At 38.0% G+C, this 24,155-nt stretch overlaps 1 protein-coding gene across 1 annotated transcript in view; it reads left to right on the top strand.

Moving 5' to 3' along the window:
• The window catches only part of GBE1 (1,4-alpha-glucan branching enzyme 1), a 349,168-nt gene that overhangs the window by 148,957 nt on the left and 176,056 nt on the right, over positions 1–24,155 (top strand). Inside the window, exons 4-5 of the mRNA XM_070406022.1 lie at positions 22,052–22,177; positions 23,003–23,138. Coding sequence (XP_070262123.1) covers positions 22,052–22,177; positions 23,003–23,138 — 262 coding nt within the window. The remainder of the gene's footprint in view (positions 1–22,051; positions 22,178–23,002; positions 23,139–24,155) is intronic.

The following is a 24,155-nucleotide window of genomic DNA, read 5'->3' as shown; positions in this document are numbered from 1 at the left end:
TAGTTGTATTTTTGAAGTGGTTGTTTGGGCAGCAGTCTCCGGTGTTTACCTATGCCGCCATCTTGGTCTCTCCTCTATACTGTTTTAAATTTGCTTAATATTAACAGTAAAATACTCTCTGGATATACTGCGAAAAAAGTACATTTGTCTTACAGTTATATATGTATGAATCAAAACTTTCTAAGTGAGGTAAATTTGATGACTTTGAAGTATACAATTGACATTTAATATGAGGAGATAAGCTCATTTTTTTACTTGTAAACTTATCACTCTCAAAAGGTCTGCCTTATTCTTGATTTTGCAAGATATAACCTTTTAGTTTTGTGAGTTTTCTTTTTTAATTTTTGTCTTTGTATTACTGTCATATTTAGTCAAGTATAGCTGATTCTAACTCTGTAGAATTTCTTGAATATTGTTCTTTTCATTTGTAGCTTGGGCCTTTAATTTCCTTTTGTCTGAATTACTCCAGTAGATTCCCCTTTGGACCACAGGAGGCAGTAGTTTTCAAAGATAGCTTGTTACCACCATCAAAGAGGAAGAAATCTCTGTATTTTTAAATAGCACCTAATGATTTTGGTGGGTGGCAATTTTGGAATTACTGGCCTTATAGAAATAACTAGAGGCCCGGTGCACAAAAATTTGTGCACTTGGGGGGGGGGGGGAGTGGGGTTCCCTCAGCCTGTCCTGTGCCCTCTCGCAGTCTGGGACCCCTCAGGAGATAATGACCTGCTGGCTCCCGGGTGGCAGAGGGCAGGCCCAATCCCTAGGTGCAGCCCCTGGTCGGGCTTAGAACAGGGCCTATTGGGGAGTTGGGGCGCTGCCCCCTGTCATGCACAGAGCAGGGCGGATCAGGGGGTTAGAAGCTCCCCCCTGTCACGCACAGAGCAGGGCCCATCAGGGGGTTGAGGAGCTCCCCCCTGTCACGCACAGAGCAGGGCCAATAGGGGAGTTGGGGCACCACCCCCTGTCACACACAGAGCAGGGCCCATCAGGGGGGTTGGGGCTCCGTACCCTGTCACACAGAGCAGGGCCGATCAGGGGGTTGAGGAGCTCCCCCTGTCACGCACAGAGCAGGGCCCATCAGGGGGTTGAGGAGCTCCCCCCTGTCACAGAGTAGGGCTGATACGGGAGTTGGGGCACTGCCCACTGTCACACACAGAGCAGGGCGGATCAGGGGGTTGTGGCGCTGCCACTGTCACACTCAGGGCAGGGCCGATGGGGAGGTTATGGCTCTACCCGGTCACACACAGAGCAGGGCCCGTGGTGGGGGATTGGAGCACTGGCCTCTATCACCCACAGAGCAGGGCCAATCAGGGGTTGGGGTGCCGCACCCTGTCACACACAGAGCCGCAGGGCGATCAGGGGGTTTGGGCGCTGCCCCCTGTCATGCTGATCCCGTTGCCGGGAGGCCTCGCTGCTCCGCTGATCCCAGTGCTGGGAGGCATATTACCCTTTTACTATATAGGATAGAGGCCTGGTGCACGGTTGGGGGCTGGCTGGTTTGCCCTGAAGGGTGTCCTGGATCAGGGTGGGGGTCCCCACTGGGGTGCCTGGCCAGCCTGGATGAGGGGATGATGGCTGTTTGCAGCTGGTCATACCCCCTTCAGGGTGGGGGTCCCCACTTGGGTGCCTGGCCAGTCTGGGTGAGGGGCTGAGGGCTGTTTTCAGGCTGGTGGGTGACTGAAGCTTTAGCTCTGAATCCTCGGCTGCTCAAAGCAGGTTTCTGGCCTTTGTTTACCTTCTGTATTTGAAACAATGTTGCGGTCCTGCTGGCTGAAGCCTGGCTGACTAAAGCAGGTTTTTGGGGTTTGGTTTAGCTTCTATATTTGTTACAATGTTTCTTAGAGTTGCAGCTCAGAGGCCGGCAAGGCAGGCGGGGAAGCTTGGCTTCCTTCGTCACTGAAGCAAGCAAGCCTCCCTGTTCGCGTCAGCTGCCTGGCTGCCGGCCGCCATCTTGGCTGGCAGTTAATTTGCATATCTCCCTGATTAGCCAATGGGAAGGGCAGCGGAGGTACGGCTAATTACCATGTTTCTCTTTTATTAGATAGGAAGGAGGAGGATGTCAGGCAAGTGGCCACGCTCTTTGTGTTATTGTTTGCTCATTAATAATTTCCTGTTTGATTTTATATGTTGGTTCCTCAGTTTATTAGCTGAATATCCTTATACTTTATGTGTCCCACCCAATGACTTTGGAAAATACTTTTCAAAGGTGAAAATGATCTAGTAATATAAGTCATTATTATTTTATCTTGTACTGTTCATTGTTTAAAGACTTGGCATTTTTTTAGTTGCTATTTATTCCTAGTCTCTGTGTGGTATTTTCATTTTCCTCATTAATTGATTGTTTTAATCTTTCTTAAGTCCAATTTGCCAATTTTAAAAAATGTAATTTAATTTATTGGGGTGGCATTGATTAATAGGATTATGTAGGTTTCAAGTACATAGTTCTATAATACATCTTCTGTACACAGGGTGGGGCAAAAATAGATTTACAGTTGTGAGTACTCAAAACATAGTTTATTCTTGTATTTTTACTTATTAACTAGAGGCCTGGTGCACAGAGGCCTGGTGCACGAAATTCATGCATGGGGGGCGGAGGGTGTCCCTTAGCCCGGCCTGCACCCTCTCCAATCTGGGACCTCTTGGGGTATGTCTAACAGCCGGTTTACGCCCAATCCTGCAGGCCTAAACCAGCAGTCAGACATCCCTCTCACAATCCAGGACCGCTGGCTCCTAACTGCTCTCCTGCCTGCCTGATTGCCCCTAACTGCTTCTGTCTGCCAGCCTGTTCGCCCCCTAACTGCTCCCTTTCCAGCCTGATTGACGCCTAACTGCTCCCCTGACGGCCTGATCGCCTCCAACTGCCCTCCCCTGCTGGCCTGATTGCCCATAACTGCCCTCCCCTGCCAGCCTGATCTCCCACAACTGCCCTCCCCTGCCGGCCTGATCGCCCACCCTGTAATATAGGAAAGAACCATATCACCCCCAACTGTCCTCCCCTGCTGGCCTGATCACCCACAACTGCCCTCCCCTGCTGGCCTGATCGCCCCCAACTGCCCTCCCCTGCTGCGACCCACCTCCTCCGCTGGGACCCCGCCTCCCCCATGCAAGGTGGCAGAGATGACAGGACCGGCCTCCTCCATGCCGCGCAGAGCCATGGGACCCCCAGGCCTCACTGCATGGAGCAGCCGCCGGGCCCCACCTCCGCTGTGCATGCGGCCATCTTGTGATGGCCATCTTGTGATAGCATGAGGGCGTGATGCCACCTAGGCTATTATTAGTATAGATTATTGTGTTATTTACCATATAAATAACTGTAAACCTACTTTTGCCCCACCCTGTAATATAGGAAAGAACCATATAAAGCAAATAAAATAGAATGCTTTTTCAAAGCCTTTTTGCATATATTGTCTTATTTCATTATTATAATATCCTCTTTAGGGTAAAGGAGATACTAATGTTTTTATTGTAGACACAGAGATTATGTATTTCATTGTGTATTTACCACCCAAAGTCAAGTCTCCTTTCCTCTTCATATTTTGATTCCCTTTATCCTCTTCTACCTCCTCCTACCCCAACTCCTTTCCTCTGGTAGCCACCATACTGTTGTTTGTGTCTATGAGTTTTTGTTTGTTTGTTTGTTTGTTAATTGTTTATCTTCAACTCTTTTCTGAAAAAATGTTGAAGTTGAGAGAGCCATAGTAATCAACTACCTGAAACCTTATTGTAAATGTGTGGAAACTTGTTGATCTGGCCACATACTGATTAGGAGAAACAACCAACATGTATTTTTAACTGTAATTATATAGAAAGTGGATAAAATAAATAAATATAAATAGCATTCTAAATAAATAGGTACCCTGTTTTCAACTGTTTTTGCTTATATTTTATCTATATATATAAAAGCGTAATATGCAAAGTGTCCCCTCAGGAGTTCGACCGACCAGGAGTTTGATCGCTCACTATGACGTACCCTGACCACTAGGGGGTGGCGCGGAACGAAGGAAGGCCCTAGCCAGCAACAGGCAACTGGCAGCTGGGGAAGGGAGGCCCCACCTGGCAGCCAGCAGCCCCTAGGAACCCTACCTGTGCATGGATTTTATGCACTGGGCCTCTAGTATTTAATGTGTGTGTTTTGTGTGTGTGTGTGCGCATGTTTAACCAAGTACAGTTTCACGTTGTTTTAGAATATACTTTCCAAAGCAAGTTGAATTAATATTTGGAATTTGATGCTGATATTCCTTGTTTACATCATTGGTATGTATAATTTAATCATAATATAGCACAAATATTTCTTTGCTTTGAGCTTTTTAATTCATTCATTAATTTTCTTTTTCTTGATTTAGAAACTGGATTATATTCTTTTATTCACCCCAAAGATGCAGTATATTTTGAAAGGTTTGATTTAAGTGACTAAGTAAGTTTGTGAACATTCTCAGTAGGAATCTCTCAGGTACAGCATTTAATATTTGTAGTTTTAATAATCACTGCAGGAAGTAGATAACATTCTGTCTCTAGTTCTTCTGGACAATACTAAATCTTATTTTCAAATAATAATAAGAACTGATAAATTTTAGTTACCATAATATCTGTGGTCTCTGAATCAGTATTTTTATTCTAAAGTCTAAACATTATAAGACTCTGTCATATTTTTTTCTTCAATTGAGAGCTCCATGAAAGAATTAGAGTGTCTTTCATTTTATGGTTGTGGATCATGATATATTTTTTTTAGATTTAACTGTGATCTTGAGGCAATTAAAATCATAAGGCTAAAATAAACACATTATTTAAATATTTTTTCTTAAAATGATTTTAGTTCAGTAACTCAGTAAGTTCTATTTGAATATGTCATTTATGTATCAAATTGATACATTTATGGCAGTGGAGTTATATCTCCCTCTTTTGGAAAGCCAAGGCATGGCATTTTGATCAAAATTAAATTATTTTTCACAGATTTCCAGTTTACATAATTTCCTGAGCATACAGATGTAAAAATAATGTTTTTCTTTGGATTGGTTTTTCTTTGGAATTTTTAACATCCATAAAACAGTTACATTTTTGTATGTGGTAGCTTACACTTGAGAACTATAGGCTATTTCACGTTTCAACAAAAATTGTATCTTGGTATTTGATATTTGAAATGCTTTTCTTTTTATTTAAAGATAGTTAGTTTTCCCTGGCCGGTTTGGCTCAGTGGTTTAGCGTCGGCCTGCAGCCTGAAGGGTCCCAGGTTCGATTCCAGTCAAGGGAACATGCCAGGGTTGTGGGCTCGATCCCCAGTAGGGGGCATGCAGGAGGCAGTAGATCCATTATTCTCTCTCATCATTGATGTTTCTGTCTCTCTCTCTCCCTCTCCCTTCCTGTTTGAAATCAATAAAAATATATTTTAAAAAAATAGAGAGTCAGTTTTGTATTTTTGTAATTATTAAACACTAGAGGCCTGGTGCATGAATTAATGCACCACAGGGGGCCCTCGGCCTGGCCTGTGGGATCAGGCTGAAACCAGCTCTCTGATATCCCCTGAGGGGTCCTGGATTGCAAGAGGGCGTAGGCCAGGATGAGGGACCCCACCGTTGGATAATTGGGGCCGGGGAGGGATGTTGGAGATTGACCAGCTGGGGAAGGACCTTGGGAGGGCTCCAGAGCATGTCCAGCCCTTCTCACTCAATCACGATTGGCCTTACCCCAGCAGCAAGCTAACCTACTGGTAGGAGCATCTGCCCCTTGGTGGTCAGTGCACGTCATACCTACTGGTCGATTGGTCAACTGTCTGTCCTCTGGTGGTCAGTGTACGACATAGTGAGCGGTTGAGCCGCCTTAGCATATCATTAGCATATTACACTTTGATTGGTTGAACAAATGACGAGACGACTGGACACTTAGCATATTAGGCTTTTATTACATAGGATGATTTATAATATGTGTTAAGCAGAACTTATAACAATTAAAAAATATAGAAAGAAAATAGCAAAGTAACTTTTCTCATGATTATCAACAGCTTACCCTCCCTCCTATCATTCACTGTTTTAGTTTTTGTGGGTATTCTTCCTCATTTGTTTCTAGGCATTTATCATGTCTTTCTCCTTGTCTCTCTACCTCTTGTGTTTATATGTTTTTTATTATCATAAATATATGATGACTCTATTTCTATTGGTTTCCAATGTCCTTTTTACCTCCACTCGGTATGTCATACAAATTTCAAAAGGTATATTAGTAACTTATTTGAATCAACTCCTTACTCATATTAATGGAGTGATACTTACAAGCTAGAAACTAATATTTATCCCTGCAAAATACTCTACCTTTGCATAACTATTATAAAAAGAAGTAAAAGGTTATTAATATACATCACATAAATCTGTTTTCTTTACTAGCTAAAGTAATTTTATAACACTTTTGTGTTCTTGAGGTATTGAAATCAGGGCCCCACATTTATTACCATTTCTTAAAGAACATTTTCTTTTTCTGTGCCCTTGCTGCCTACATTAGGGCTGTAGAAGTTTTCTGAATTTACTTGTAAATTGTTCAACAATATTGAGTGCCTTGTGGTAATTTATAGTGTGCTCTTTTGTAACTTAGTCAACAGAATATGAAGTACTTAAGAATTAAAGATTTTTCAGTTAAACATTACCAAATTGCACAAAGACTGCTTAAATGTAATATAAAAAGAAAATGTGTGCAAGAGTCAATTGGTTCTTTTACTTTATAAAGTCTTTTTTCAAACTTTGACTCTGCAGTGTCGCATATTCCCAATTTCATGTGTTCTTTTCAAACCATGTCCTTCCTGATATCAGAATATCTTCAAATAGTACAGACTATTCCTTTCCCCTGTCTTCTCTCTGTTCCCTGAGGACACCTGTGTATTGCCAACATTCTTTTTCTTTTTACGTGATAATCATATCAACTCTGCATATAAAGTTTAAATTTTGAAATTTCTATTTTGAAACCAAATTCAGGGAGAATAGAATTTTCACCATGCAAAACACTTTTTTTTTCCTGTGATTATTTCTTATGAAAAGGCTGATTCTGAATGTATTTGTAATTGTGTATAGGGAGGTATAAATGGAAATTATGAGTGTGTGAGCTAAATAATTGTGACATGTCAGTTGTTATCTTTGAGTTTTGCATTGGTCAGGCCTTTGGAGATAATGACATTTTATTTGATTAAGTATCATTCCAGGTTTTTAGGCAAAAAGATTGATCTCCATATGATTTACTGCATGTACTAGTTTCTTCCTTCGATGTCTTATATGGGTGCATCTACTAGGAGCAGAAACCTAGCTGCAAGGGAGTGTGATCAAATTTTATTTTAAGCTTTGTGTTCTCTCTGTTATAGGAAGGCATGCCAGGAAGTGGATTGACTGATGAGCCAGTATCTGCTACATTTTAAAATTAAAATTATAAGTGCAATTCCTAAGAACATAGTATTGAAAAGAAAATCATCCAGGTTTAGTAATGGCATTTTTAAAGTAGCAATGATACTGTTTTACAAAATGATTTATAATATAGAAATTGTGAAATATTTTAACTGATGGTTAAGAACTGCAGGATAAGATCAGAAAGTTGAATAGATTCACCATACCCTTTTAGGAAGGCATTTCTAACCACAGTGGCAAACTTTCCATAAGTCAATTTTGTGAGAACATTCATGGGTATACTCAGGACCACTAATGAATAAATTTTGAGCCAAGATGTACGTCTTTCGTGATTGAATTGAGATTAAGTTTACTAAGTGATTGAGAATAATAAATAGGTAGGGGGATTAAGCTCTGAAGAAATAAAAATAACTGTAAATTATTACTGAATAAGAAATAAGTTAAAAATTCAAAGTGGATATTAAACAAATTCATCATTTGCAAAGGTATTTATTATTATCAAAATGTAGAAAATATGTTTTCTATAACTCTGGTGTTAGTTTTCTGTCCTCCATGATACTTCTTAAATAATAAAAATCTGTCCTTTTATCATCGGTACACTGGTCCCTGTAGTTACTTTGTCTTTCACTTTCTTGGGTCTAGCTTTTATCTCCTAAGGCACTAGAGTGCAGACCACAGAATCAGAAACAAGGACAATAGGCAGGCTTGTGGTAGTGGATAAAAATAGGACTCAAGGAATCTTTATTTTAAAACGTTCATCATCTAGTTCTCATTGCACATTCAGGGTTGAAAACAGTTGCCAAAGACACACATGTATAAAAATCTGTTCTCTTTACCGAATTCAGGAGGAAAATGTTCATATTCCAAACATGTCATAGTTCAGCATATACAAATTAATTTTAAGTGTTTAATTCCTTCTGTTAAGGCCATGAGGACAGTATAATACATTTTAGAATGATAACTATAAATATATTCTTTTCCTCTTTTTATTTTAGTGCTTACAGAAGTGAATCATATGTATCTAAAAAATAGACTGTCCATAAATATCTGTTTCCTGACTGCTCTCTTTATTTGAACATTGATTCTAGAAATACTTGAGATTTATTCACAGATTTTCTTTTTCTTATATCCATGTACTGTGAAATATATTGCACTTATTATTTTTTTGTCCTTCAAAGTGGGCCTAGTAGATTTTAAATATGATTATAAAATCTGGAGAATTGAATGAACACTTTCATTTTTATTTACCAGTATTTTTTAAATAAAATTGTTTAATGCCTTTTTCTTATAAATTATGTAGGCATCAGTTTTTCTTAAAGGCAGATTTTATTTAGTATTTGATCTTTCAATGCTGTTCAAGAAAATTACACTTTATAACTGTTTAGGTGGGTATTATTTTTGGTTATGTTTAATAGAAGTATTTGCACTTTGACCAAGTGTGCCTTCAAATAATAATGAATAAAGGTACCCTTATAGGACATAACCTTTTTCTCATGATAAAGTGCATACTCTGTAATCTTTTTATGATTTAAATATTTACATTTAATCTGAGTTCTTTTATTGAGTAGCACTGTTAAATGTATATAAAATGCCAATAATATTCATGTTTAACCCTGTTCAATTTAAACATGTGTTTGTTTGTTTTCTTACTCTTCAGTCTGTTCATTGTTACTGTCCTAATATGCCAATAGCTATAAATTTCCCCAAGTGACTCAGTTAGCCTTTGGTCAGTGTGTCTCACCACATGGATATTCTCTGAGCCTCAAGTCTCACACAGAAGTCAGGTGGGTAATTCTTTGACTTGTGCTTTATTTAACTACATTGTTTAAATTTCCTTGCTTCTCCTCAGAGCTAGTCAAACTTGGTGATCAAATCTCATTGGCTGTCCTATTCCTATGCTGTCTACGTAAAATGGGAATATCTATGTTTAATAATTTAAATTAATCTGAACTAGGAAGGCTTAAGGTAAACAGCTCTATTGTGAAGACTCCTATTGTACACCACCACTTCTTCCTATCATCAGTGTCTCTTCTTCCAGGGCCTGAGTCCATTATCAAAAGGATCACTTTAGCCCTGGCAGGTTTGGCTTAGTGAATAGTGTCGCACATAGACTGAAGGGTCTTTGGTTTGATTCCTATCAAGGGCATGTACCTCAATTGCAGTCTGGATCCCCAACCCATGTTGGGGTACATGTGGGAGGCAAACAATCGATGTTTGTTTCTCACATCAATGTTTCTCTCTGTCTGTATCCCTCTCTTCCACTTTCTCTAAAAAAAAAGAATCAATGGGAAAATATCCTTGGGTGAGGATATGAGGATTAACAACAAAAGAAAGATCACTTTAATACTTGACTATCTTTTATGACCAATAAGAATGCTGTAAAAATCAGTTAACAAGAAATTATAGTTGACAAGAAATTATCCAAATACATATCTTGAGTTACATCTTACATGTAGTCATTATCTATTTCCTTTTACATTGTCTGTTTCATTGTGTTCTCATTTCTTGATGGTTGTACTTATTCCCTATCAACATTTTATACACCTATTTGTGCTTTCCTTCCCCTAATGCCATCTATATCTGGCAAAATACACATCTTTTAGAATAAAAGAGAGAAAAGAGTTATAGTGTTGCAAACTATATTATGAAGCCTTAATTTATAAAGAATATTTAAATATTAGGAAGAATTCTTTTCAACATTAGCTGTTTTCTTTAATGATTTTTTGTTATATTCTTAGAGATATCAGTCTAAATGTGTGTTAAATATGTAATTATACTTTTTGCAAAAGATTTTATGATTTTTAGAATTATGTATTCTATATCTAGTTTCTGGAATTTCTGTAGACTTATTCTAAGAACTGAATTATCCCCCCTCCATTTTATAACTTACTACATTGCAATAACACTTAGAGTGACTGCTGGGGAATTATATTCTTTTCTTCAAATGATTACATTTATCACCATATTGACTTTTGTAATTATACTTAATAAAATATAGAATATAAAAGAGAGCTTTAACTCATCTTACCATATATAGTAACACCCCAACCTAGCACTTTTGAAAATACTTCTAACTTTTTTCTATTGACATTATACCAGATTGTCACTCTGTGTATTTAATAGAATTCTAGCCTTCACTGCACATGGATGAATCTCTTTGAAGCACACTTTTGCAGTAATGAAAACTCACTGGTTCCCCCCCTCCCCCTTTTCATAGCTTTTTTCTCTTTTATTACTATATTGATCTTTCAGTATTTTGGAAGTTTAAATTTTATACTTTTCTATCATGTGTAATTCATTTGTTTTCTTGTCTAAGACACCTAATCAATCTTTACCCAATTACAACATTTCATCATTCTTCCTATTTTTTTTCACTTTGGAGTAGTTGTTCTCACTTACTCAGGGATATTGTTTTCAATGCCTGATTGCTAAACCTCATATAATCTCTTTGTGTTGTTTTTTTTTTTTTTGTGTGTGTGTGTGTGTGTGTTTAGTGACCTTACTTTGTAAGATTTTTGTTTCAGTCAAAGACAGTAACAGAAAAAAAGATAGTTATATTACTTAGACTAGATGATTGGGGAAGTAGGGTGGAAACTTTTGGGAGTAAAATTTATTTTTATAGGTACAGGAAAATCTGTCTCTAAATTATTCCAAATATAAACCTATCCTATATAATAAAAGGCTAATATGCAAATTGACTGAACGGCAAAAAGACCATTCACTATGATGCACACTGACCATCAGGGGGCAGGTGCTCAACACAGGAGCTGCCCCCTGGCGGCCATTGCGTTTCCACAGGGGGAGCGCTGCTCAGCCAGAAGCCGGGATGACTGCTGCGAGCACAGCCATGGTGGCAGGAGCCTCTCCCCCCTCCGCGGCAGCGCTAAGGATGTCTGTCTGCTGGCTTAGGCCCGCTCCCAGCAGGCAGTCTAACATAACCCCAGGGCTCCTGCAGTGCTAGAGGGCGCAGGCCTGGCTAAGGGACTCCCCCTCTGGGTGATTTTCATTTGTTTCTTTTTGACAATATTCTGCTGTTTCTTCTATCTGTATTACAGAAAAGGATCTTTCTATCTCTGTAATTATATAATTGATGTTAAATCAGGAGCAAAGTAACTATGAGTATTATAACTCAAAAATTATCTCTTTTGTCCTGTATATTGGTGTCCTTTATGCTAAAGTTTGTATAATTTGATCTGATTCTCATTTTTGTCACATTACAGATTTATTTTTCATAACAAATATGCTTAATCTTTTCTTTCAAGGAAAGATTTAAAAAATATCAGTGGCTTCATTTCTGTTAGAGAAATCTTTAACTATTCCTACTCAAGTTGTTATTAAATTCAATGCTGGAACAATTTTTGTTTCCATTAAAAAAAAAAAAACTGAATTGTGGTAGCATGTTTTAAAATAAGTCCCATACAAAACTAAAATAATGGGAACTAATGAAAATTTATTAATAGTATAAGGGTTTAATCTCCAAATTTTACAGAGAACTCATGCAACTTAACAAAAGGAAGATAAACAATCCAATCAAAAAATGGGCAAAGGACCTAAATAGACACTTTTTGAAAGAGGACATTCAGAAAGCCAAGAGACATGAAAACATGCTCAAAGTCACTAATCATCCCAGAGATGCAAATCAAAACAACAATGAGGTACCATCTCACACCTGTCAGGGTGGGTATCATCAAGAAATCAACAAATGACAAGTGGTAGAGAGGATGTGGAGAAAAAGGAACCCTCTTGCACTGCTGGTGGGAATGCAGACTGATGGAGCCATTGTGGAGAACAGTATATTGTTTCCTCAAAAAATTAAAAATGGAACTCCCATTTGACCCAGTGATCCCACTTCTAGGAATGTATCCCAAGAAATCAGAAACATGAATCAGAAAGGACATATGCACCCCTATGTTCATAGCAGCACAACTTACAATAGCTAAGATTTGGAAACAGCCTAAGTGCCCATCAGCAGATGAGTGGATTAGAAAACCGTGGTACATTTATGCAGTGGAATTCTATGCTGCTGTAAAAAAGGAGGAATTCTTACCATTTGCAACAGCATGGATGGAACTAGAGAGCATTATGCTAAGTGAAATAAGCCAGTCAGAAAAAGGTAAATATCACCTGACCTCACTCATTTGTGGAATATAATGAACAACATAAACTGATGAACAAAAATAGAACCAGAGACATAGAAGCATCGAACAGACTGTACAACCTATGAGGGAAGGCGGGGATTGAGGGGGTAAGAGATCAACCAAAGGACGTGTATGGCTGCATATGAGCAAAACCAATGGACACAGACAGTAGTGGGGTGAGGGCTTGTGCTTGGGGGAGAGGGTGGCAGGGGAGAGGTCAATGGGGGGAAAAAGGGAGACTCATGCAATACTTTAAACAAAGAATTTTAAAAAATAGTATATTGCTTTTGAAGTTCAACTGATTTCTCTCTTTTTCTTAGTTAAGCTGCTAGCAAGGATATCACGTTCTCTTTTCTTTGGCACAGTGTCCAGTACTATGTAACATACGAGCTCAAGGGACTTAATTTGATCATTTAATCTTTTTTCTACCTCCCCCAACCCCTGAACATTGTAGATTGTATCATAAGGACATGCTGATTTTCAATGGTGATTCTATATGCACATGGCTTGTGTAAGGTTATTTGATTAATTGAAAATTATGAAACAAAGATGGAGATCTTGAAAATATATGTATGTATGGACTTTGGTATCCAGATAAATCTTACAGAAAAATTTAAAACATTAAAATACCAGAATTTTATACTTATATAAACCATGGGAAAATCACTTATAGCTCATATATAACCCTAATTTATATAATTTTACTTATCTATTATATATCGTTCTGTCAAAGTTTATCCATAAAAATGGTCATTTATACATAAGGGCTTTATTATTATGAGCAAACAGGCTTGATACTTTTATTGGTATCTTGATTTCCTTCCCTCACTACTTTAAAAATTAACTCAAAGTTCACAATGAAATACCTTTTAATATCAGATAGTGTTCCTGATACTGCTAATTACAAAATGTGAAATGAAATTTCTTCAATAAGCATAATTATAATTTTTGCCAACTGATTTTCTAGTTATTTAAATAGTGTCATCTCTGTAAAATAAATCAAATATGCCAGGTATTGGATAGAAAAAAAATAATCCTGTAGCTTTTTCCTTATGATAAATGTAGAGTTTTTATTTCCATCCTATAAAGAGTGATTCTTTTTGTTCGATCTCTGAAAATAATTTCATAGAAGTAGGCTAGCAATAAAAACTGCCTATTACAAATTCACCTTTTTGAAGGGTCTCCTATCAATTCTGAAGTTCAGCAATATTTATTCTGAAGGAGTTTGCTTTTCTTGGGAATCGTCAATGAGATTTATCTTGTTTAGTGAAGGTCACTGAAAGGCATTGGTATATGCTTGTCTACTTTTTGGGAGTAGGAAGTTAATAAGAGATGAAATGTGTTATTTAGGCTACTCATTAAGATGACTTTATCTTTTCACTGTTTCTGGCACTGGCAGAGAAGAACTAAATTTAAGTACATTCCATTTTATTCTTCCAAAGTGATTGCCTTCAATATTTTCCTTTATGGCTGTATTAGTTTCCAGTGGCTGGTGAACAGATTCAGTGGCGTTAAAAACAATAGAAGTTTGTTCTCTCACAGTTTTGGAGACCAGAAGTTAAAAATCAGTATAACTGGGTTGAAATTTAGGTGTTGGCAGGGACATTCCTTCTCCATAGGCTCTAGCAGAGGATCTGTTACTTACCTCTCCAGCTTCCGGTGGCTGCGGCCTTGGTCACATTGCTTTTTTCCTCTATGTATAAATATCCCTCTGCTTCCCCACTTATAAGGATATATGTGATTGCCCTCCTAGAAAATCTGGATAATTTCTCATTTTAATATCCTTTTATCACATCTGCAAAGATCCCATTTTTTTGCCATAGAAAGTATCATTCACAGATTCTAGGGAGTAGGATATAGACATCTGAGGAGCCATTTTTCGGTCTCCCCAAATGCAGAGATTCTTCCTACATAACCCTACCTAATGCTCAGATCGGTTCAAGCAGGAATAACAAACAAACAAAGCTATGAAAAGCTGTATACATATATGTCCTTTGTTTTTACAAACAATAGTAGTAGTATTTTTAGTTTAATTAAAATGATATTTAAGATCTTTAAAAATAATATTAAGCTATTTTAAAGTTTTTATGATATCTGTTCATTTAAAAATACTTATGCTGTATTATTTATAAATATTAAAACACATATATTTCTTAAAGATTCTGGTCATTGGCAAAATCATCAGATTCTCTTCTGGAATATCAATTTCCTTACTTTTTAAAAAAATATATATATTTTTTTTTATTTCAGAGAGGAAGGGAAAGGGAGAGAGATAGAAACATCAGTGATGAGAGAGAATCATTGATTGGCTGCCTCCTGCATGCCCCCTACTAGGGATTGAGCCAGCAACCCAGGCATGTGCCCTGACTGGGACTGGAACCATGAACTCCTATTTCATAGGATGATGCTCAACCACTGAGCCATGCCGGCCAGGCTCTTACTTAATTATGAACTTTTGATTACTTTTTCTAACACTTTGCTTTTGTTCCACAAACTTCTAAATATTACTTAAGAAAAAATTTCAATATGTTCTGTATGTATGTGTGTACATTTTTTTCTCTCTACAAATATCTTTATGCAGATGTAGATATATTTCAGTCCACATTTTATAAATACAGAAAGAATACTGATATTCACCTTGCAGATTGGTATGGCTATACCCATTGTTTTATATCCTATATAATAAAAGCCTAGTTGGTGTCATGCCCTCGTGTCACAAGATGGCTGCCACAAGATGGCTGGCAAAGGAGAGCAATTATGGGTGATAAGGCCGGCAAGGGAGGGCAGTTGGGGGCAAACAGGCCAGCAGGGGAGGGCAGTTGCGGGTAATCAGGCCAGCAGGGGAGGGCAGTTGCGGGTAATCAGGCCAGCAGGGGAGGGCAGTTGGGGACAATCGGGCTGGCAGGGGAGGGCAGTTGGGGGCAACCAGACCTGCAGGGGAGGGCAGTTGGGGGAGATCAGGCCGGCAGGGGAGGGCAGTTGGGGGAGATCAGCCGGCAGGGGAGGGCAGTTGGTGGCGATTGGGCCAGCAGGGGAGCACTTAGGCGTCAATCAGGCTGGCAAGGGAGCAGTTAGGAGATGATCAGGCTGGCAGGCAGAAGCAGTTAGGGGCAATCAGGCAGGCAAGTGGTTAGGAGCCAGAAGTCCCAGATTGTAAGAGGGATGTCTGACTGCCAATTTACGGGATCAAGCCTAAACGGTAGTCGGACATCCCCTGAGGGGTCCCATATTGGAGAGTGCAGGCTGGGCTCAGGGACCCGCCCCATGCATGAATTTTGTGCACCGGGCCTTTTGTATTATATATAGTTATATTGTACTAGTGGCCTGTTGCACGAAATTCGTGCACGGGGGAGGGTGTGTACCTCAGCCTGTCCTGCACCCTCTTCAATTTGGGACCCCTTGAAGGATGTCCTACTGCCAGTTTACAGGGATCGGGCCTAAACCAGCAGTCGGACATCCCTCTCACAATCCGAGACTGCTGGCTCCTAACCGCTCACCTGCCTGCCTGCCTGCCTGATTGCCTCTAACCACTCTGCCTGCTGGCCTGCTTGCCCCCAAATGCCCCCCCCCCCCGCCAGCCTGATCACCCCTAACTGCCCCCCCCCCCCCCCCCGCTGGCCTGCTCACCCCTACCTTCCCTCCCCACTGGCCTGCTCATCCCCAACTGTCCCCCTGCTGGCCTGCTCACTCCAAACTGCCCCCCCTGCTGTCCTGGTCACCTCCACTGACCTCCACTGATGGCCTGCTTGCCCCCAACTGGCCCCCCTGCTGGTCTGTTTACCCCCAATGGCCCCGCCCCCCACCAGCCTGATCACCCACAACTGCCCTCCCCTCTTGGCCTCTAACCGCCTCTACCTTGGCCCGCCACCATGGCTTTGTCTGGAAGAACATCTGGAAGGTCTCCTGGAAGGTCTCCCAGTCTAATTAGCAATTACTCTTTTATTAGTATAGATATATTTGTCTGTAAATATGATTATGATTGCAGATATGAGTAGGACCAGGTAAAATTTTATAGAATGGGCGTTTTATTACAGATGGTTTGCCATGTATGCCTTTTTTCTAAAGAAGTAAAAATTACTTTTAAAATGTTTCAGGAAGACTTTGAGAAATTTACAGTATCTGCTTTTCTTCAAAGGAAGTTGTCACTTTTATGCCAGAGTGAGAATTATTTGTATGCTTTGTATGTCAGCATTGGGCCACTGTGACTGGGGGGCACTTAGCTTGACTTGAGAGTAATTATCTTGCTCACTGGCTGGGAGGGAGGGTGTGTGGCAGAGGAGATAAATACTGGGTTCTGGATTATTCATAGATTGCTGAATTTCTGGATTGATTGTGCAAGCCCCTCCTTTTATTGATGTCCACCTTTTATTGACAGACATCTACCCTGGTAGAGAAATGAGATGAAACTCTCTTTCTTTTCATTGTAAAAAACATTTGAATTCCTAAGGTGTGATAAGGCCACCCAGCCATCTACAGTCAAGGTACACATTTTCATGGAGGATGTTCCCACTCTTGAATAAATTAAAACAATTTTTTTCTTTTAATTTAAACTTTCTTCTATAACTGTTTTCTTGTTACTTAAAAGCTAGTTTTTTTGAAACTGCTTCCAAAGCTTTTCAAGCTGTATATGTCCTTGGAATGAATTTATAAATAAGAATTGAGCCTGGCCGGTGTGACTCAGTGGTTTAGCATCGACCTATGAACCAGGAAGTCACAGTTTGATTCTAAGTCAGGCCACATGCCTGGGTTGTGGGCTTGATCCCCAGTACAGGGCGTGTAGGAGGCAGCCGATCAATGATTCTCTCTCATCATTGATGTTTCTATCTCTCTCCCTCTCCCTTCCTCTCTGAATCAGTAAGAATATATTTTAAAGAGAGAGAGAGAGAGAGAGAGAGAGAGAAAAGAGTATATATGTTTGTAAATAAGACAACATGTATTTGATGCTCTTAGAAAGTCTTATTTTCTTTCATTAAAACTTGTGCAGTATAGGGAACTCCATAGATTCTCTTAATTTGAAGAAAGTTAGAGGGAAAGGTACTAATTCAGAGTTCCTTGGGAAAATGTATCACTTATATATTTTATTATGTTTATTTTTTTTAAACCAAAACCTGAAATATTTTCTATTTAGAAAATATATTTGGATCTAAATATCTTCTATAATTTTAACCCTAAAATATCAATTTAAATATTTTAAAAATGGTTGGGATGTTTGTTTTTTTAAATAAGTTAGGTTACTGGAGTTCTACATGTTACTGGATCACCTGGGGTAATTTTCGGATTGGAAAATTAAGAATTATAGTCAGAGGGGAGGACATGAGAATTTTTAAAGAACATATTCAATTTACTTTAGAAGCCGAACCTCTCTTATCATGTGACTTGTTTTGTATGTTTGTTAAACTATGTTATCACATAAGCACTGCTGCTATTGGGACAAACAGTGACAGTTGATTCAGGTCATTTGAATGTCCACTGTCTGTTTTAATTTGTGTGTTCGTTTTGACTTTGTCATATGCTCAAACTTCAGTGGAAGTAATGAGAACCTATTATTTTTCCTGCTCCCTCCTTTACGTTGGAAATATTCTTTTTTACTCAGAGGGACCTTAACTTTGATGTAAGGGATTGTTTCCGTTGCCAACTGTTTTCTTCCTTGCCAAGCAAGAGATTGTTGTGAACTCTTCAGTGATGCCTTCCCCAGGATATTTGCAGATGTGGTTGGGAAAAGTCATTTCATCCCCGACCTTTGCATGTCAGGTGCTGGGGTGCCGGGGTGCAGCCTCGCCTGCACCTGGCTCTCCGATCGCTATGCGGCTCTCTCTCCCTCCGATTGCCATGGCAACCATGGGGCCACAGGCCAGGTGGCACCCCTGGTCCCCCGGGGGTGCCACCTGGCCTGCGCCCCGGCTCTCTCTCCCTCCGATCGCCATGGCGACCATGGGGCCACAGGCCAGACAGCACCCCCAGGCCCCTGGAGTTTCCGCCTTGCCTGCAGCCTGGCTTTCCAATGGCGATCACCGGCTGGGGGGCGGGGGGCCCTGCCTTCCGGCTCTTGCCTGCTGCCTGGGTTTTCCATCACTGTTCTTCTGTCCTTCCCCTTTTGCCTCCCATCATTGTGCCTATGTATGCAAATTAACTGCCATCTTTGTTGGCGGTTAACCACCATCTTTCTTGGCAGTTAATTTGCATATCACACTGATTAGCCAATGGGAAGCATAGCGAAGGTATGGTCAATTACCCTTTTTGTCTTTTATTAGATAGGATATTTTACATACTAATGTATTTGTATTTATATTTTATATAATACCAATTCAATTACATATGATATAAATTCATGGTAATTTAAGAGAAGAAGAGATTATGTTGATTTATAAATTAGAAATGAATTTGCTTGGCTATTGACTTTGACCTGTATCTTATTAAGTAGTTATCTTCATTAATATATTTTTTCAAGCCCTCTTTAAGTAATTTATTTTGAGTAAAGGTATATACTCAAAGCATAGTGTTGTGCTTTGGGTAGTGAAATGTGGGAAAATTGAATTATGACATTGAATATCTGTGTCTTCTATATGTTCACTCATGAAACCCAGGGTTACATTCAATAGCATTTTCCACAATATGCTAACACATTTTACCAGCTGAACATATCCACTATGTTTATATAAAATTGTTGGCTACCTGGCAAGCATCTTATCTCAGTAATTTTCTAGTCCATAGGAGCAATATTTTCTGCAAGAAGCCTTTCAAAATATGTTCCCAGAATGAGTGAACACACACACACACACACACTTTTTTTTCTGTCTTCACTATTTTATCCAAGCATTTCTTATAGTGTATATTTGAATTCTAAATGACATTTCTAAATAAAATTTGACTTCATACAGTTCACTCAGTTAATTTGGCTTTTGCACAGGTAGAGGTTTCTTTTAATTTAATAATGTCTTTTGATAGTAACCTCCCATAAGTCAAAGAGATAATTTGGCTCATTAAAAAAGAACCTAATAACATTTTTATAATTAACATCCAAAATGTTACAGTTTTACAGAGTATCTATTTGCCCTATAAAAAGTTCATCATGATATTATTTTCATTAGTATATTCCTTTAAATTGATTTGATAGACTTTTAAAGTTCTATTTTTAACATTATCACTATATTTAAGGCACACAATATATCTGACTTGGTTATTATTAGCACACCTCTACAAATGTGTTTGCAATTATATAATTCATCTATTTGCAAGCCTTACTAAAATACTTATTTTTTCCTAATTTTACAGAAGCTCTACAAGTGAAACGAAGTGATAATAATATAGGAGCATGCAACTAGAAAGTAAAAGCTACTAAAATCTATCCAGAGCCAACCAGCTTAATTTTTTTTTCTGTGTTTTGAAATACTTTAGTCTCTGAGTTTGTGTGTATTTACATTATGAAGATGCAGCACATTATTTTTTTAACTTGAAAAAATTTTCACCCCGCCAGTGTGGCTCACTGGTTGAGTGTCAATCTTTATGAATCAGGAGGTCATGGTTTGATTCCTGGTAATGGCATATGCCTGGGTTGCCTGGGTTGCAGTCTTTATCCTAGTAGGGGGCATGTGGGAGGCAGCCAATCAATAATTCTGTCATCATTGATGTTTCTATCTCTTTCTCCCCCTCCCTTCCCCAGTGAAATAAATAAAAATATATAAAATTTTTTTCTTGCATCCTTCAGTACATATAATTCAATAGTACAAGTTTAACAACTATACATTATTCAGTCATTTACTTCTTCCTAATAAAAGTAACACTAAGATTAATAGAAAAATATATAATTTTTTTGCACCATTCTGATTATTTTCACCGGGCATATTTCTATAACTCAAATTGCTGAGTCATTGAGAATATTTTAAATATTTGATGCATATTGCCAAGCTGCTATTCAGAATTGTTATACTATTTTATACTCCAATTTCATCATGGATCTTCCCCCTCCATCATAAATTGTGATTTGAAGTCTATTAAGAATAAGACAGTGAGTTAGGAAGTTCAGTGTTCAGTGTTTGCCTCTCCCACTCAGTGACTTTGGGATTTTTGGCAACTCACAAAATTTCAATATTTGTGTTATAAAGATTCTATTGAATCAAGTGAAATATGATTATAAAGGTCCTTTCTAAATTGTAAAACATTATACAAATATTTAATTACCAATTAATTTTGCAAACTTGAGCTTTTCTCTATTAAAGGAAACTGAAGACTATGTCCTCTCTCAATGCTGAGAATACTGTGTAGCTTCTGATCTAAGAACTTTAAAAAAAGGTCTAATTTTAGTCACTTGGACACTTAGTTCATGTAGCTTACTTTTTAATCTAATCATGCTAATAAATTCAGTCCTCTATTTCATACTAAGTCTAAAATGGTGGATAAAGTAAAAATTGTGTTTGTATTTTATTCTTATTTTTTATTATTGACTAGAGGCCCGGTGCACAAATTCGTGCATGGGTGAGGTCTGGCCAGCCTGCAGGCAGTTGGCCAGCCAGCCCTGCCCTCAATTGGTTTGGGGGGCCCGATTGGGGGTGAGGCTGGCTGGGGGGAGGGGATGAGGGCTGTTGGCTGGCCAGCCCCGCCCCCTGTTTGAACTCCCAGTTGAACTCCTGGTTGAATTCCTGGTCAAGGGGATGATTTGCATATTAGCCTTCCTATATATATAAAAGGCTAATATGCAAAGTGTCCCCATGGGAGTTTGACTGGGAGACCAGTAGTTCTATCGCTCGCTATGATGTGCACTGATCACCAGAGGGTGGTGCAGAATGAAGGAAGCCCCCGGCTGGCAGCTGGAAAGCCCCGATCAGCCCTGATCGCTGGCCAGGCCTGGAGACCCTACCCGTGCATGAATTTTGTGTACCGGGCCTCTAGTTATTATATAGGATAATAATATTGATACTATTGGCAAATATAGGGGTGGGTGGCTAAAAGGTAAAATGTTTGGTTTTATGTGGTAAAGCATACTTGAAATAGAGTATAGAAGAGGTTGAAAAGGCGTAGAAAATATTTGCAGGGTAGTCTGTGTATGTGTGTGTATGATATAGGCATTAATAAAACATTTTTTCTTCTTTAGCTTCTTGAAAATGTTATAATTAATTGCTTTGGAAAGGAAAAGAAATAGGTGGTGATATAACTCACTTGTCACATTTTTATAATAAAGTAGGATTATTTCATCCTGATATTTGATTTATTGACTGCAGTTCCCAATAATATTCATGTATTTTTATTATGTACTGTATGCTGACTTTAATTAACCACTCTAATGGTTGGTTTGCAATCATGGAAATTGCCAGAGAATCATAAATTACTCTCACTGGCAGTAACTTTAAGGGTCATATACTATCGCAGATGAGAAAAGCAAGGTCCATAGAATTTAAACATCTTTAAGGTCACACATCTGGATGGTAGTTTTGATTCTTACAATCATTCTTCCTTTTCCGTCTTATAGCATTGCTCATAAACTATTATGCATTATCTTAGTTTTGAAGTATTTTAAAGCAATTACATTTTTTCTCTTTTTAGGTAGTTATTAGGAGTAAAAGTGGAGAGATTTTGTATCGTATTTCACCATGGGCGAAGTATGTGGCTCGTGAAGGTGATAATGTGAATTATGATTGGATACACTGGGATCCTGAACACACATATAAAGTAAGAAAAACACATCTTTAAATAAATGCTTATCCCAACATTTTTAGGAAAATTAAATTTTATTTTTATAACTTTTATAGTAATGTTCAACTTTTCAATGCTGGTTTAATATTTTATGTCATACTGTATCAGTCTGCTATACATATATCGGATTCATCATCTGTTGCCAATAAAGTATGAAAGTGAGTTTTTTTTTAATCATGTATTTCTGAAGTTGAAGGGGGAAAGAAAACTAAATCTCTACATAATGCCCTATAAACAATAGTAATTATTCTTAAAAATCTTAATCACAATTTCTGATTCACCAAAGATTCTTCAATGATGTAATATTTCTCCTTGTCATGGGTTTGAAGCACTATCAGTATCCTTAAGAATAAGGAATAGTGAGGACATTTCATGACTGTATTGGTGAATGTAATTATTAAGGCTGTCTTATTCAAGAGTTATAGGCATCTTTGAACTCACTTTTCTGTCATCTAAGTTATTAGAGCTTGTTGATAAGTGCTTGGCATTTAATAATTATATATGTACTTCACAGCTGTTATGTTTTCTCTGAGGCTTAGGCTCAAAAATATTTCTTCACTCAATGATGAGACAGAAGCTGATACATGATTTCTCTTTTGAAAATAGGTTCATTAACATGATTCTGAAAAGTATTTTTTCCTAAAAGAAAATTTAATGGATGTAGCCATTCTTATTTTACATGTGAAAACATTTCCAGAGTATTTGACTGAGTTGATCCACTATTTTATTTAACATGTTTAATCGGCTAGTGTTGTACCTGCATTTATGTTCTAATTGTGTATCTAACTTTATATTCTGTAGTTTAAGCATTCCAGACCAAAGAAGCCAAGAGGTCCAAGAATTTATGAGTCTCATGTGGGAATTTCTTCCCATGAAGGAAAAGTAGCTTCTTATAAACATTTTACATGTAATATACTACCAAGAATCAAAGACCTTGGTAAGTAATAACTGTGATTTTTATTCAGATAAAATTTTAATGAATCTGTTCTCTTATAAGAAAAGCTAATTACAAGTGTCTCTTTTTTGTGTTAAGAGATTAAATATGTAATAGAAATGCATTTTATTTTAGGCTTCTCAAATTGCCCTGTAATAGTGATAGCATAGAAAAGAGAAATGGGATAATAAGAATTCAAGATATTATTCCAATTTCAATTTTAAGTAATATGAACTAATAGCTTGCAAAATTGTAGATAAATATGTAAGCATAATTACTTTTTACAGGAGAGAGCTTTTATCACATTAAGTGGTCATTGAGTAAAGTCTGTTCATTTTAGTTTGTTAAGGAAAAAATTGTACATTTTTTTAAGATGACTGGAACTTATTTTATATCAGAGCCATTGTATATACAGCTCTTGTCTGGATGACATATTTGACAAATATCAGTGGTGCATCTTCTGTGTGAAACACATTGTTGTAGATGTTTGTGTTTGGGATTGTAATGATACAGCTCTGTCTTCATGGGAATAAACAGGAGAGTGAATAGTGTACTGCTGAATCATCAATTCAGTATACTTTAAATCTGTTTTTTTATAGGTATGCTTTTAAAAAAATAATTTCACAGCATATTAGCACCTGCTCCAGTGGCTAAGCAGGAATATAAAAGTACAGTTAATTATTCTGCTTTTGCTAGGCAGTCCAAATTTTGGCTACAGGAAAGTTTTACAATTCATGGTTAAAGTTTTCCCTTATTTATGGATCTTAATTATCTGTCATAATGAGGTCAGGTTCTAGAAACCAAAGTTAAATAACTGCTTAAAGAATATAATATTGATTATATTTAAAATATATCATATTAGAGCTGTTGCATTTGAGGTGTTCTGTCATTTTATGATGTAACATAACATTTAAAAGTACTTATTAATGTATTTTTATTATAAGCAAATAATCAGAGAAAAAAATTATTATTTTTTATAAAAGCAGTGCCTATTATTTTTTTTGAACAGTGTAATAGTTA

The sequence above is a fragment of the Myotis yumanensis genome, unplaced genomic scaffold, assembly GCF_028538775.1.
Source record: "Myotis yumanensis isolate MYYU_CA2020_CCGP unplaced genomic scaffold, mMyoYum1.0.hap1 SCAF_2, whole genome shotgun sequence".
NCBI lineage: Eukaryota > Metazoa > Chordata > Mammalia > Chiroptera > Vespertilionidae > Myotis > Myotis yumanensis.
This window is presented reverse-complemented; position numbering and strand designations above follow the sequence as displayed.